This window comes from Gorilla gorilla, chromosome 10 (genome assembly GCF_029281585.2).
Source record: "Gorilla gorilla gorilla isolate KB3781 chromosome 10, NHGRI_mGorGor1-v2.1_pri, whole genome shotgun sequence".
NCBI classification, from domain to species: domain Eukaryota; kingdom Metazoa; phylum Chordata; class Mammalia; order Primates; family Hominidae; genus Gorilla; species Gorilla gorilla.
Window position 1 is genome coordinate 59,700,940 of NC_073234.2, and position 15,246 is coordinate 59,716,185.

The following is a 15,246-nucleotide window of genomic DNA, read 5'->3' on the forward strand; positions in this document are numbered from 1 at the left end:
ATAACCAATTATTTTTCTTTGCTGAGCAGCAGATTTATTATTCATTTACGCGAAAAAAGTTTAGCACAAAGATATGTTATATAGAAAGATAAAGCATGACACTTTTTATATTTTCACTGATTTTTTAAAAAGAGACATTTCTCAACTTGTAGAACTATATAAACACAGACATGAAAGACACCAACATCACATTTTTAAACAATTGGCAAGCACATTGGGCCTTAATAAAAATAAAATTAAACTGGTAATTTTGGAAACTGCATACTGTGAGATGTGTACATGTTTCTTCTGGAAAAATCTACATGTTGGTTCCAAATGAAGATTATCTATTGGAGTAATTCAAAGGCAATGAATATTTCAACCTAGTTGTGTCAAGAGGAGAAACAATAATGACAGGCATTACATCTGGAAAGAACTGAGCACTTAAGATAGACAGGCATTCTTATGTGATTCAAAAGTTAACTCTAGGTGCTCAAAAGTTAACTCTCTAGGTGCTCTGGGAGCAGTCTTATTCGCTGGATTAACAATAGCTCAAATTAGAAGTGATGAAATTTTCAGTTGCCTTAGGTTGCTATTACTATCACTATCTTAAAGTTTTTGAGTCCAGCTTTTCATTATATATAAATAAGATTAGTTTCTTTTCATCTGTGTGATAACCCTTCAAAAGACAAGAACTTGAAAGGGTAGAAGAACAAGGAAAACCGTAACAAAAGGACCAATATGTGGAGGAGACAGATAAATGCATAAAATAATTTAGTTCAACTAAAATTCATTATTATTCAAATGGCATCCTACCAGCTTACAAAGACAGACGGGGGTCATGAGGGCTTTCCTCTAGGAACTTCAAATCTATGCAGGGAGACAATAAGTTCTACGCATGTATGTGATTCAATAACAAAAGAATACAATTTCCAACGTGAAGCAGTAGGTATGATAGTATATGCCAAATAGCTGAGAAAGTCTGATGTCATTAAAAGAGTCTCCAAAAAGGAAATGTATGTGATCCCATGCCAAAGGAGGTGTAGTATTTGTCACAGAAACCCCAGACAGGACGATAGCATAGGATAACCTGAGTGGAAATGATTAGGCTGTTAAGGAGTCAGGAGTAACTCAGAGAAGATCTAAAGAGAAAGAGCAATAGGCAAGGCCCACAAGTTAATGGAGGGCCATAGGAGTCTGATTCTAGAGCTCCTAGGAAGCCACTGTAGGTTTTTAAATGGGAAAGTAGCTTCAGAAATAAGCAGATGTTGTGTATCCATCATGTTAAAACAATCTGCTGAGTTGAATGAAAATTTGATCAAACTCATGTTTGCATGTACATAGTTTGATCTGGCCTTTCACTTTGGAGGTATGATGATGGATATGCAATATAGTTCATATGTTTATATGGTGAAAAGTTAGATTTAAAAAATTTATCTAGTCATCTAATAATCTTACCTTTTAATAAACTGACATATGAAGCATTTATACTTGACTATGCTGAGGATTTTGCAAATATGGTTCCCTAAAATTATTTATAAATTATTAAAATTTATTTATCAACTAAATACACATAGCACTATGGACTGAATTGTGTTCCTCCAAAATTCATATGTTGAAACCCTAACCCCTAGTGTGTTTGACCTTGACTCTTTCAGTCTTCAGAACTATGAGAAATTGATGCCCAGCACAGTGGTTCACACCTGTAATCTCAGCACTTTGGAAGGCCTCAGTAGGAGGATTGCTTGAATCCAGGAGTTCAAGACTAGCCTGGCAACAAAGTGAGACCCCCATTTAAAAAAAAAAAAAACTATGAGAAATAAATTCCTGTTGTTTAAGTATGGCATTATGTTATGACAGCCAGAGCAGACTAACATACATTGCAGCATTATAAACAATCTTAGACACTTCACTGATATTCTCTCTCCATGGCATTCTTTAAATTTTTCTTGGTTTTACCTTGAAAGTGGGTGGCAGGCAACGGGAACATGAACTAATGGCTATTGAATGTTGAGTTAGCATCTGTTAGATGCTGTACATATATTATCGAATTTAATCCTGGTAGGCATATGTGACACAGTGATCTATAGGGAATGTTTCAATACAACTTTATTGGAAACAAGTGATAGAAAATGTGCACATTTTATAATCCACAATTAGGCATCTTCTAAATAGTATACACATATAACTACTTTATAACTGTCAACCACAGTGGACAAGGAAAATAAAACACTTCTTGATAATTTTTCTGAAGGATAATCAATAATTTATTTCTCTTTAATTGTCACAATTACCATAATTATCTAGCTACATGACCAATGTCACTACATATCACAGGAAGATTGTCCACCTACACTTTACTGAGACAAAGACAATGGCCATTTATGTGTTAAATGTACAATGGGATGTTAACACCATTTATGTGTTAAATGTACAATGGGATGTTAAAAGCAGTGGCTTTTATGTGTAAGACAAGATGTGGCACATGATTTATTACGAACAGGTTTGATTTAAAATGTATTAAGCCAAGAAACAAGCATAGAAATGTTTTGGCATTGAGTTATTATTAAAGTAGAAAATAAGTAAACTAGAGAAATAAATCCAGATTTTCACTTACATTAGATACATTGAAGTAGGAAATTAATTGGCTCCTCAGTATTTTTGTGCAAGTTTTTTTTGTTTTCTTTCCTTTTGTTTTTGATTTTTTTATAAACGAGTAATATGAATATATCACAAGTAAAAGAAAGATCTCAGCCAAAAAGAAGGTACCAGTATATGAAAAACAAATGAAAAATTACCAGGTATTTTTTGCTTACAAAAAATTTAAACTATAAAGAGTCACAAAATATATATAAAAACGCCACATTGAACGAGGCAATCATACTCTACCGAAACTGGTAGCATCCTCTTAAAATCAGTCGCATGCATTCCATTCATTCGGTCATACAGTGGTCACCGACAAGAAGGCATTATGGACTCTCGTGCCATCTGGAGACTTGGCCCCATGGGTCATCAGTTCTTGGATTGTCATCCAGTTGTCCAAAATTTTCTTGTTTCTCTTTTTCATCATCTTTTTGTGACTCAGTTCAATGATATTGATCTCCTTCTTGCCCTCACTGCCGCTCTGAGGGCTCTCCTTGAGACACTCTAACCTGCTTCGCATCATGAACTCACGGCGACGGCGCTGCTCTTTGGCCCTAACCAGGTGCTGCTTTCTCTCCTCTTTGCTCCAGTAGCGCCCCATTTTCATCTCGCTCATGGTGTCATCGTCTGTGGTCATGCCACTCCGCTCTTCCTTGATCTTTAAGGCACGTTCCTTCAGGATTCGGTCTCGCACGGGTCTCTTTGTGATGTACCGTGTCCCGTCGCTCCTAATTTTCACCTTCCATTCCATCTTGGGCTCTGAACACTTCTGAGACTCCTTGCACATGCTCACCAAGCTGAGCTGACTCTGAGCATACTCGACTGCAGATTTCTGTTGAATTAACTGCATGTAGCTTTGATAATGCCGGGCGTGTGCTGGGATGTTTGCATATCTATATGAGGAGCTGTGGTAAGGAGAGAGGTAAGGGATGTGTTCGCTGACTGCCTTCTCTTGATCAGGAAGCTTGCTGCCTTCTAAAATCTTCTCCTTGCTTTCAGCGCTACAACCTTGCGCAGTGGTTTTGGCTTTGGTGGAGGTCGACTCTTTACTGCTCTGTCCGGAAGAGGACTGGGTGGCTGCCATTGTGCTTCTCAGGTTTTTCTTATTGGTGAGGTTGATCACCCTTGGAAGTGAACTGTCAGGGGAACGGTCTACAGTGAGCGGAGTACTTCTGCAGCTCTCCGCTGTGTTGTAAGCACTAGAACTGTCCTTGTCAGACTTTTCTGGATGCTCCATGATGTCATCTAGCTTTCCCCTTTGCATATCTATGCTGGTGTTATAATTCCGGAATCCTCCATCATGCAATGTCCAGATGTCTCCATACTGGTCTGTCACTTTCTGGAGCCTGTGAGCCTGCATGATATTCTGACACTCAAGCTCAATGTTTCTCAGCTCTTCATTAAGCAACTGTAGCTCATGCTCCACTCCCTCTTGCTCCCCTTGATTGCATTCAATTGTGCTGCTCGAGTAATACAGGTCATACTCTCCATGATTTCGAATCTTGCATTTGAGCTCCAAGAGCTGCCTGAATCTTTCACAGTCCTCATCTTGGTTGCCAATGCAGTCTGAGTCAATGTATTCACCAGACACAAGGCTCTCATTGTACTGAAGTTCAACACTTCCCAGAGTGTCTTGGCTCTGCCCCAGGTCTCTCTTGCTCTTCAAAGATGTGCTATTGGGGTCCTCGGCTGCATTCTCCTGCTCTGAGCTCTCATCATTTCGCAAGCTTTCATCTGTACGTCCTACTCCACTGTCCTTCTCATGGTTGTTGGATGAGGATGTTGCAGTGTCTGTTGTGCCTTCTTCTTCTTCTTGCTTTTTTGGCTAAGAAAATGATGTTGAAAGAACAAAGAAAATTAACGATTTTGGAAGACATTTGTTATTAAAAATCTTGTTTGAAAACCAATGTTTCCTGGCAAAGTTGCATCTCCTAGACAGTTGCTCTAATTTAGGGTCCATGACAATTTTAGAAATAGAGGAAATTAGCTCATGGCAGCTTTTTATACAATGAAATGAAGAAAACAAAACCCGCTTGAATATGGCTATGATATTCACTTGGATATAAATAAGACAGGATGCATTCAAATAAGTGATTCTTTAGGTTTTCTCTTACTTGGGAAACTCGGGGGTGAAGGTGTATAAACAAAGTGACTGTATGAATTTCTGAGGTGATAATATGCAAAAGAATAAGACAGAATGTCTAAATAGTCTTCAGCAATATGGAGACCTGATGTTCAGAAGCCACAATCACCTTATGTTTTCCCCCTTAAGTACGGAGGAAACTTCACTGGCTTAGTAATATGCTGACAATGGGTAAGCCAAACATCACAGAGTTTTAGGACTAAGTTAACATTATGTACTGGGGCCTAGGACATTGCTATCTATAGGTGAGGATGCTCAATTCCAAAAGGATTCAGGTTATTAGTGGCAGATTCAGGTTATTAATGACAGGTGGAGGCAAAGCTTCATCTTCCAGTGCCAGAATTTCTTATACGTCCAGGATGCCATATTCCTGAATACATGTGCTCTGACCTCAGTGCACTCTAAATCATGTTTCTCAAAAGCAACAACAATGTTTTAGGACTCATTGGGGTTGTATAAGATTTTTCTACTCTTAACCAGGGATTTTTTTCAAAGATAAATTTTAGTCTACTGAGAATAAAAATTCAGTCCCATGAAAATTTGAACTGCATTGATTGCCAGACATGGGCAGAATATCAAAAAAATGTTGACACTTATGTCACATATATATATATAGGCATGCATGTATGTTTATGTAGTGTGTGTGTGTGTGTGTGTGTGTGTGTGTCTGTGAGAGAGAGAGAGAGAGAGAGAGAGAGAGAGAGAGAGAGAGAGACTCTGGTAGTTTTTGGCTTTCATGTAAAACAGTTAACTGTAACTGTCCTAATAAGATGCATGTGTAGTTCTTTCTCTGTGAATATGGTAAAGTTACTTTCACCTCTATCAGTCATCATATGGTAATCTATAAGGCAGTTTCTAGGTTATATCTGCCTTATGCCTAAGTTTATTCACTATCTATATATATATATAGATAGATAGATAGATAGATAGATAGATAGATAGGTAGGTATAGATATAGCTCCATCCCTCTAGCAGATGTAATTACACAATTAAATATAATCAAGCCAACAGCTAGTGCTAAAGAAGGATGGAACAGGTGACAAAAGATATTCTAAAAGAAGTCTAAAAAGGTCTCTCTAGATAATTGTTATTTTGTTCCACAAAAGTAATGGCAGAAAAAAAAGTAACATAATATCAAGAGGAGAGAACGTAACCATGTATCAGCTTATTCTATGACTCTCAATCTTTCTTTCCCTGGAACATGTTCCTTCATTTGTTGAAAACATACTGAGATTTATCTTAAATGTCTTACTGATTAAAAAAATTATAATAAGTAACTGTAATGACCAATGGGAAGCTTGCTGCATCCCTAGGCTGTGACTTATAAGGTGACAATAGTATTTAATATGGCAATGTCTGTATACTACACCATATAACTCTCAAAGAATGTTATTGATACTGGGCATTTGAATTTATATATCATGTTATTTATACTTATATTTTTCTAATATCTTGTCATGAGCTGAAAAATACAAGAAGACTAGTAATTTTTTTCTTATTTTACATGCAGATGAAATAATAATGACAAATTATGCTATGGGAGATGTTGCACAATGTAACGGCATTCATAAGACCAAACATACGGTGTAAAATGAAACTTTCCATAAAGTAGGTTCACATATGGGTATGTATTTTATTTTTTCAATTGAATATCCCCTTTCCCTTGTTATTGGTCTATGAACAACTGTGAAAATAAAAGAGTTTTCTATTCTCAATCCTAGAATTCCTAGTTTCTAATGCAATGCTACTCTATCATTTATCATTTCCCTATGGAATTATTATAGTGACAGGCAATGTTTCTACCTAGACATTTCTAATGTAGTATTATTGTTTATAAGGGCAAAGGACTTTTAAAGGTTTCTGTACTTCTCATCATTTTCTAGTCTCATGGTGAAGTAAAAATTCCACACAATGAGAATCTAACCTCAAGGACATCTAGTGTTACCTCACGAGACCTAACATTTGTATTACCTCTGATGAGTAGGCAGCGTTTGACACCGTTATCACTTTACCTGGACAGGATTTCTCCCTGCTTTCCTTATTCCAGCATCCTCCTATCAATTCAGTATCAGGTCACATTTTGTATCTAAGAAAAAAAAAGCCTGGAGCAAGGACTTTCTTGCTTGTAACCAGCAGCTGCCACCAAAAATATCTTTATTTTTGGCCAGTGTTGAAGTTACACATAAAAATTTTAATCTGTCCTACCTATATTGAAAGACAGTCACCACAGTAGCGATATTACTTGTGAGCATGAAATTCTGTTTGTGGAGTGGCCAAACTCCACATAATGAGCACATGAGTATATCACATATGACTATGTTGATGCTATAGTGTGCAATCTAATTATTTATTTAATATGTGGACATGTGCACACACATACACATTTCTGTTATGGGATGTTAGCAAGCTGAATATTTCATTATTCAACATGGTAAAGTGATAGAATGTTTGTGCTGCAAGTTTCTAAGCCTTTCAAGATTTTCAAAAAAATTATCATCTTTTAAGATGTGTTAAGAATTAATGTTGAGGCCAGGTGCAGTGGCTCATGCCTGTAATCCCAACACTTTAGGAGGCTGAGGCTGGTGGAGCACTTGAGGTCAGGAGTTCGAGACCAGCCTGGTCGACATGGTGAAACCCCATCTCTACTAAAAATACAAAAATTAGCTGGGTGTGGTGGCGGGACCCTATAATCCCAGCACTTTAAGAAGCTGAGGCTGCTGGACGACTTGAGGTCAGGAGTTCGAGACCGGCCTGATCAACATGGTGAAACCTCATCTGTACTAAAAATACAAAAATTAGCTGAGCATGATGGCGTGCACTTATAGTCCCAGCTACTCAGGAGGCTGAGGCAGGAGAATCGCTTGAGCCCAGGAGGCAGAGGTTGCAGTGAGCTGAGATTGTGTCACTGCACTCCAGCCTGGGCGACAGAGTGAGACTCTATCTTAAAATAATGATAATAATAATAATAATAATAATAATAATAATAATAGACAGGGCACGGTGGCTCATGCCTGTAATCCCAGCATTTTGGGAGGCCGAGGCAGGTGGATCACGAGGTCAGAGGTTGAGACCAGTCTGACCAACATGGTGAAACCCTGTCTCTATTAAAAATACAAAAATTAGCTGGGCATGGTGGTGGGCATCTGTAATCCCAGCTACTCAGGAGGCTGAGGCAGGAGAATCAATCGGACCCGGGAGGCGGAGGTTCCAGTGAGCTCAGATTGTGCCACTGCACTCCAGCCTGAGCGACAGAGCAAGATTCCGTCTTTATATATATATATATCTAGAGAGACCTTTTTAGACTTCTTTTAGAATATCTTTTGTCAGAGCGACAGAGCAAGATTCCGCCTTTATATATATATATCTAGAGACACCTTTTTAGACTTCTTTTAGAATATCTTTTGTCACCTGTTCCATCCTTCTTTAGCACTAGCTGTTGGCTTGATTATATTTAATTGTGTAATTACATCTGCTAGAGGGATGGAGCTATATCTATATCTATCTATCTATCTATCTATCTATCTATCTATCTATCTATCTATCATCTATCTATCTATCTATCTATAGTGAATAAACTTAGGCATAAGGCAGATATAACCTAGAAACTGCCTTATAGATTACCATATGATGACTGATAGAGGTGAAAGTAACTTTACCATATTCACAGAGAAAGAACTACACATGCATCTTATTAGGACAGTTACAGTTAATTGTTTTACATGAAAGCCAAAAACTACCAGAGTCTCTCTCTCTCTCTCTCTCACACACACAGACACACACACACACACACATGCACTACATAAACATACATGCATGCCTATATACATATATATATAATAAAATACACATAATAATATTGAGAATAGGAAGATAATTAAACAAATCAGTAAACTGAAAACAAAATTATATCAGGCAGATAAATGACATGAGTGTAACATAAAAAATCCAGAATACATTGAATTTGTTTTTGTAAAATGGGAAAATGACAATAAAAATAATATACTAATCACACTGTGATCTTTTACTAGTTATGAATCCATTAAGGACAGCAGTTCTGCTCGTTTTTCTTTTTATTCTCAGTTTCAAGTGGGGTACTTGGAACATATTAGGAGTTTAAAGTTTTTAGTTGAATGAATATGTGACTTCAAGGCAAAATGATGTTAATAATCTCAAACTATGCTATGAGAAATGTTGCACAAGTTATGCTATGGGAAATGTGTCAACAGCAGCCATAAGACCAAGGATAATCTCTATGATTACTCAGAATATACAGGTGTAATCACACCATCCAGTATGCAAATAAAACTGACGGCTTACATCATGTCATCTTCATCCTATAGTGATAGCCTAAATATTCAAATAGATACATTAATATTTTAGAGTAAAAAAAAATTACTTGTTGGGGAAGCTACCTCAGTTTGTTTTCAGCTGGCATATTGATAAGCAACACACATTTTTTACTCTTAAATTTCTGCAATTAGTTTGAAGTAGTGCCTGGGTCAACATTTGAATACTACTGTGCTGTATTAACAATTATCCCCAAGCTTCCCAAACTGGATATATTCTTAATGGAAAAACATTTTATTTATTCCCTCTGCTTCATTTGAGATGATCATTTGCTCTAAAAAATTACCACGATAGAGATGTTGGATTAAACCCTTTGATTTTGTTTTCATCTTCATTTATGGTTACACATTAAAAAAAGAACAAGCAACATATCAAATGATGTAGTTCAAATTGTTGGCCCTACCTGCTCCACCTCATTGGCAGTGGGCTGCATTGTTTCATTATGCTCTTCTTCCAACATCTCCAAGTTTAACTCCTCTAAAAATTCATTCCTTTCATCTTCCAGCCAGCCTTCATCCAGCTGCAAAAGAATACATTAGTACATTATATTATGTTAGTGAGAACTCATGCTAAAATAGAGTAAACTTAAATGGCCGGTGCCCGACGAGTTCCTTTTATCATAATGATTCTCTTCAGAATACCAGCCTCCCACAGTTCACCTCTCAGAAAGAAGAAAAGGTGATAAAAAAAAAAAAAGGACTCTTATGCCTTTTATCCTTTCCTGAAACGGGACTACAGATTTTCTCTCATAACCAAGTAAATCTCACAGCACAGAATATTACCTTCTTTCAAAATGTATGAAAAGCATCCTGCATAATCCACAGCTGTCATGCTCATTACCTCCAACAGTCCTGTGTTAAAAGGACTGCCATGCTACTAATTGGGCTATGAGACAATTGGGCTGTTTTCTTTAACAACAACCCCCAACGAGACTGCACACAAAGTGCCCCCCATACGCTCATGCTATCCTCATCCTGCTTTTTTCTTTTTAGGTGGGCTCCCATGTTAACAAGGTGGCTGCTTGCCACAAAAGAATCTACAGACGACATTTATTTTGTCTGTGAAGAAAGGAAAATTCTAAGTTATTCTTCTCAAGGAAAGGAAAGAAAAGCAATATTACTCTGTGTCTATTTTAATTTGTTTTCAGGCCCAATTTTATAGGAAAAACACCTCAGTGGATGTGACATTTAAGGGTGGTGGAGTGGTGTGGGGCATGCAGGGTATTGTTTATGGGTGTTGAAAACAAGTATTCTTGTAGGACTCTTAATGCAAATTGAACTGAATGAATCCCTTCGGCTTTTCAATACAAAGTGAAGTGGAAAACTGGTGGTTACCTGGCTAATATGATCTAATATGATCAATGTTGACAGTTACTACAGATAATTTGCCTCAAAGTGGATTTTTGGAGCTGGATTACATAAATTAGCTGTCTATGCTGATTAAATTAACTGGATTATTGTCAAAACTCTGCATCACCCTGTACAAAGAAATAGCATTCTAGTGAGCAAACATGGATAATAGTTTGAAATATTTTCACCACCAATGAACTGGCAAAATAAGCTTTTAAACATAACTGAACTTCTACAACTTAAAAACAAACTGGAAAGGACATTAAGCTGCACCAAAAGAGGCATTAGCATATAGGTATCATCTTTATTAATATGCAGGCAAATCATAGATTTCATGATATCTATTAAAGGCCATGTAGAACTTAAATGACCTCAAACTTAACTGGGGCCCAAAGTGCTGGCACATTTGTTCATACTCATTTATCTTATTGTCGCCTGAATAATTTGATCAAATTCCTGTGACTTTGATATGCAGATGAGCTATGAAAATTATGCCAAGTAAAAATGTAAATTCAGCCCAATTTATAATTGTTCAAATTTTACATTCTTTAATCTTTTTCAAGTATCATAAAGCTACAAATGCCAGACCTCATAAAAAATTACTTAAAATGGGGAGTGCTTACTATTCACAAACACATCAAGGAATTTTTCTTTAATCAGGTCAAAATAAAGTATTTTCTAACACTGATATAGTGAATGATGAAACAGAGTCCTTTGAGGATTAAATGAAGTAGTGGGGAAAATAAAGAGAAAATGGTCAAAATTAATGATTCCCCATAACTCTTTTCTTATTGAGTAATCCAGTAGATTCCTGAGTTGCCAGCCATAGTCATTATATGTCTATTTTGATAAGGCTTTCTTTTAGGCTGGAGGTGCACACAGCACAATTAGCAAAGGGAGATTCTTCTTGCTCACTTCCTTCTTCTCTCCTATTTCCCCCTTTCTACCTAGATGTGCATTCACTACGGTCAGAGTCTAATGTAATGGCAGAGACAGACATCTCCCTTGAGCTGAGCTGCAGGAAAAGAGGGATTGTTACTACTAAGAGTGGAGATCTATCTGCACCAAAGGGGGCCACATGTGGCATCTCAGAAAAAGGAACAACCTACACTGTCTCAAAGGTAGTGGCCACAAGTTCTTATGAGAATCCTCTCTGCCCCAGTGTCCTGAGGGAAACAGGACAGAAAAGCAATATCTTTAATGGTCTCAGGAAGAAAATGGGCAGAAAATGAAAGAGAGTTGACAGGAAATGAGGAAAATGAGTTATTTAAAAATATTGCACAGATGTACAATACTGCTCCCAGCAACTCTGTAGATCATTTCCAAGAATCTAGAGAGTATTTGAAACGTTAAAAATGTTTAAAAAAAGCTAGAAAAAGCACACAAAAGCTTCCACATTCTCCCCGAATAAAATACACACGCAAAAAAAAAAAAACACAACAATGAGATAAATTGAGTTCAATGGAAAAATATGGGTGATATAAAGACAAGATTTTTTTTTTTTAGTTTTTTTTGCCACTTTATAGCATGTACTGATTAAATTACATTTTAAAAGTATGGTATTAAAATGTATTTCTTTTCCTGATTTCTGTGGAAATCTGTTTTTTTTTTCTATAGGCAATTAGCTTCCTTCCAGTGGCATGAAGGTTTCTTTAGGATCAAGGGGCTAATGCAGATCATAATTTTGACAGGCAGGACAACATCCTATGGAGTCAGACAACCATCTTTCATCAAATGTGGAAAGGGAAGTCTCATTTGAAAATTCATCCTTCAGCATTGACTCTTTTGGAGAAAAAGTCAGAAGTGTAGCCAGATACTCAAATTTTCCACTGGTTCTACCCAGCGTATGTATTCCATCAAAGATTAACAGGATCTGGTCTATGTTATTAATTTCTATTATTTCTACAGCCCATTATGGCCACTATGTGGCATAGTTTAAGGAAATGCTTTAGTTCTAAATTAATGAGGTTCTCTAGCAGTTACATGGAAAGGGCAGGGAAACCACATTATAACATAAAAATATCTTCTCTACAATAGAGATGGCAACTTCAATTTATCATAAATTTCACTAATATGCATTTAGCCCCTTTATTATGTTCTTTTTTGAAGAAAATGGGAGCAGCAAGATAACTGGGTTGAGAAATTTCCAGATAATTGGTATAATTTCATATGTATTTAAAAATTCACTCCCACATAGGCAGTGTGGGGGTTTTGTGGGCTTTTTTCCCCACTCCTAAGACCTCAGGTGTGTAACTTTACTCTGCTCCAGGCTATGGCAGAGTTTATGAGAACCATTTAGAATGGGCAAGGGCATAAACGGAATATATGCGGAAAGGGTGATCTTTTATAACCACTATATTCAAGTCAGGATTCAGTCTGACACTGAAATACACTTACTCAATGTAATTTATAGATAGTATGTAGTTACTGAGTCTGAAAAATATCAGATCAATAACCGAGGAGACAAATGGCGATATAACTAACTTTATTCAAACTACTGACAGATGGATAGACTGGTGACAATGTTTTGTCCCTTCTGCCTTGTGGTGGGAGATAAAAAGGATATAAAAGGAAGCCCCAATAGTACTTTTTTCCCATTACCTTTACTCTACTTTCGTGACATCTTCTTCCATAAAGATCTAAAAAATTCATTTAGAAGTTATCAGTTTTTGGCTGGACAATTGTTTTGGTCACACTAAACTTGGAAACAATTCATTTACTATACATGGAACCAGATCATGGTATAGAAGACATTCTAATTGATAAAGTTATTTTAAAAAGATTTAAGTTGATGACTAGATAGGCTAGTGTTTCTCTCGTGGAGCTCCTTCCAAGATATCTTCATATGCCATTTAAGTATTTTCAGATGGAAACTTAAAGCAAGGATCCACACAGAATTAAAAGGATCCACACAGCCATTTTTCATTTGAGTATTTATTTAAGTAAGTGGCAAATTGAAGGAGAGAATCACAATTCAATTTGGTATGCTTTTCCCCCCTTAAAAGGGATATTTAGCTGCCATTCTATGGAGCAATATAAGGAAGTCTTTAATGTGTAATACTTTCGATAAATTAGGAAAGATCAGTCTTTATTGTATTTTGTATACCTTAATTTCTCTCATATGTATTTTTAAAATTCACTCCCACATAGGCCATCTGGTGGGTTATATGGGGAGAGATAACCATGATAATGATTTGATAGAGAATAGCAGATAATGAATATAAATTCATTCACGAATTTACATTCAGTGAATTCAATGAATATAAAGTTCAGTCTCAAGGCTTTTGATCTCTGTTCTGACCTGAATCTCTGGCCTTGCAACAAGCAGCACGATTCTCTTACACTCATCGTTAGACAGCAAGGCCACTGCTTCTTCTCGATTCTGGACATCTTCCCCATTTATCTAGAAAACAAATGAGAGTGGCACATTAGTTTCCATTTCCACAATGCTGCACACAATAAATGGCAAATATCAGCTCATTTATGGTAAATGTATGGACAATGAAGCTCACACAATGGGCTCATCTTCAGCCCCTCAGCTCAAAGTGCCTTCACTCAATTACGCGCTTACTGTAAGAGCCATATCGATCCGTGAAGGATGGCGGACATCAGAGGAAGCAGTTATGTTCATAAATGTCCAACCTGCGCCCTGGCAACATACATCTAGCAACACAATTAACCAGCTCCTGACAGGTGACGTTCATCTTTCTTCGCTCAGAGTAATGGAAGTGTCACTCTGAGATAATAGTGCTGGGGGAAGAAGGACTGGCAATACCACAACTGAAATCCGTCATCCTGCACGCTTGCCGCGAGCCAATTAGAGAGCTGCAGTATTATCTCTCACCAGGCAATGCTCCCAGGCCACTGCTGATTGCATTTTTATTTAATCATTTCATATTTGCGTGTGGGTCTGACCCAGTTGCCCAAACATCATCGTCAGGATAAATCTCAGTGTTTAACTGATCAAAGTAAAATAACATTCTCATCAATACTCCATTTCCCTTATAATATATATCCATTTCCTAAAGTAATAAAACTAATGAAATATCTTCAGACTCATCTCTTAAATTTAAAAATTTAAAAAATATTAACATAGAGTAAAATTGAATTTTTAAAATAATGATGAGTGAAAGAAACCAAGCTTGACTAAACTTTAGATTTCATGGAAAAGATTCCAGTGACATTAGAAATATATCTTTTTACTTTTTCTAAGTTCTAAAGAAAGAGTAAATAAGATTTGTAAAGTTTCTTTTTTTAAACTACATTTTCATGTGCAAATATATTTAGCTCTTAATTAATAAAACTTTTTCCTTTGGATATTTAATAATTATTTTCTTTTATTGATTACTCAACTCCATAGAGACAGCAAGATTTTTGATTTATAATTATATGTAATCAAATAATGGGAAAGAAATTCCAATTAAAGAGATCAAGTAATTCTGTCTAAAATAGTGTTAATTACTTGAATAAATGAAGCAGATGGAAAATGTAGCAGCACTGACCATTCGTTTTTCAACAATCTAATGTCTTTCACTAAGGACTTCTGCTTAAAAGCATGAAGTAGACTATTGAGGTTTTTCTCCTCGTAGGTCTCTGGGTTTCTGGCTGATGCATGAGGACAGACGTAATTATCTGAAAACAAGCCCATGAATTTCAACTTTGAACCACAATAAATAATCCTTATTCCTATACTCTTATATGTATTTAGTGCAAGGAAAGCAGGCAATAATAGTAAAATATATATATATATATGAGCACAAGTTGTATTTTCTTACTCCAATCACT

General features: G+C 36.5%; 1 protein-coding gene across 2 annotated transcripts in view; it reads right to left on the bottom strand.

Moving 5' to 3' along the window:
• Positions 1-2,233: 2,233 nt before the first annotated feature.
• The window catches only part of PDZRN4 (PDZ domain containing ring finger 4), a 386,971-nt gene continuing 373,958 nt past the window's right edge, over positions 2,234-15,246 (bottom strand). For both annotated transcript variants that reach the window (XM_004052968.5, XM_004052967.4), the window contains 3 exons: positions 13,763-13,864; positions 9,516-9,632; positions 2,234-4,447 (listed from right to left, as the gene is read on the bottom strand). In XM_004052968.5, the coding sequence (XP_004053016.1) occupies positions 2,921-4,447; positions 9,516-9,632; positions 13,763-13,864 (1,746 nt within the window). In that variant the 3' untranslated portion in view covers positions 2,234-2,920. The remainder of the gene's footprint in view (positions 4,448-9,515; positions 9,633-13,762; positions 13,865-15,246) is intronic.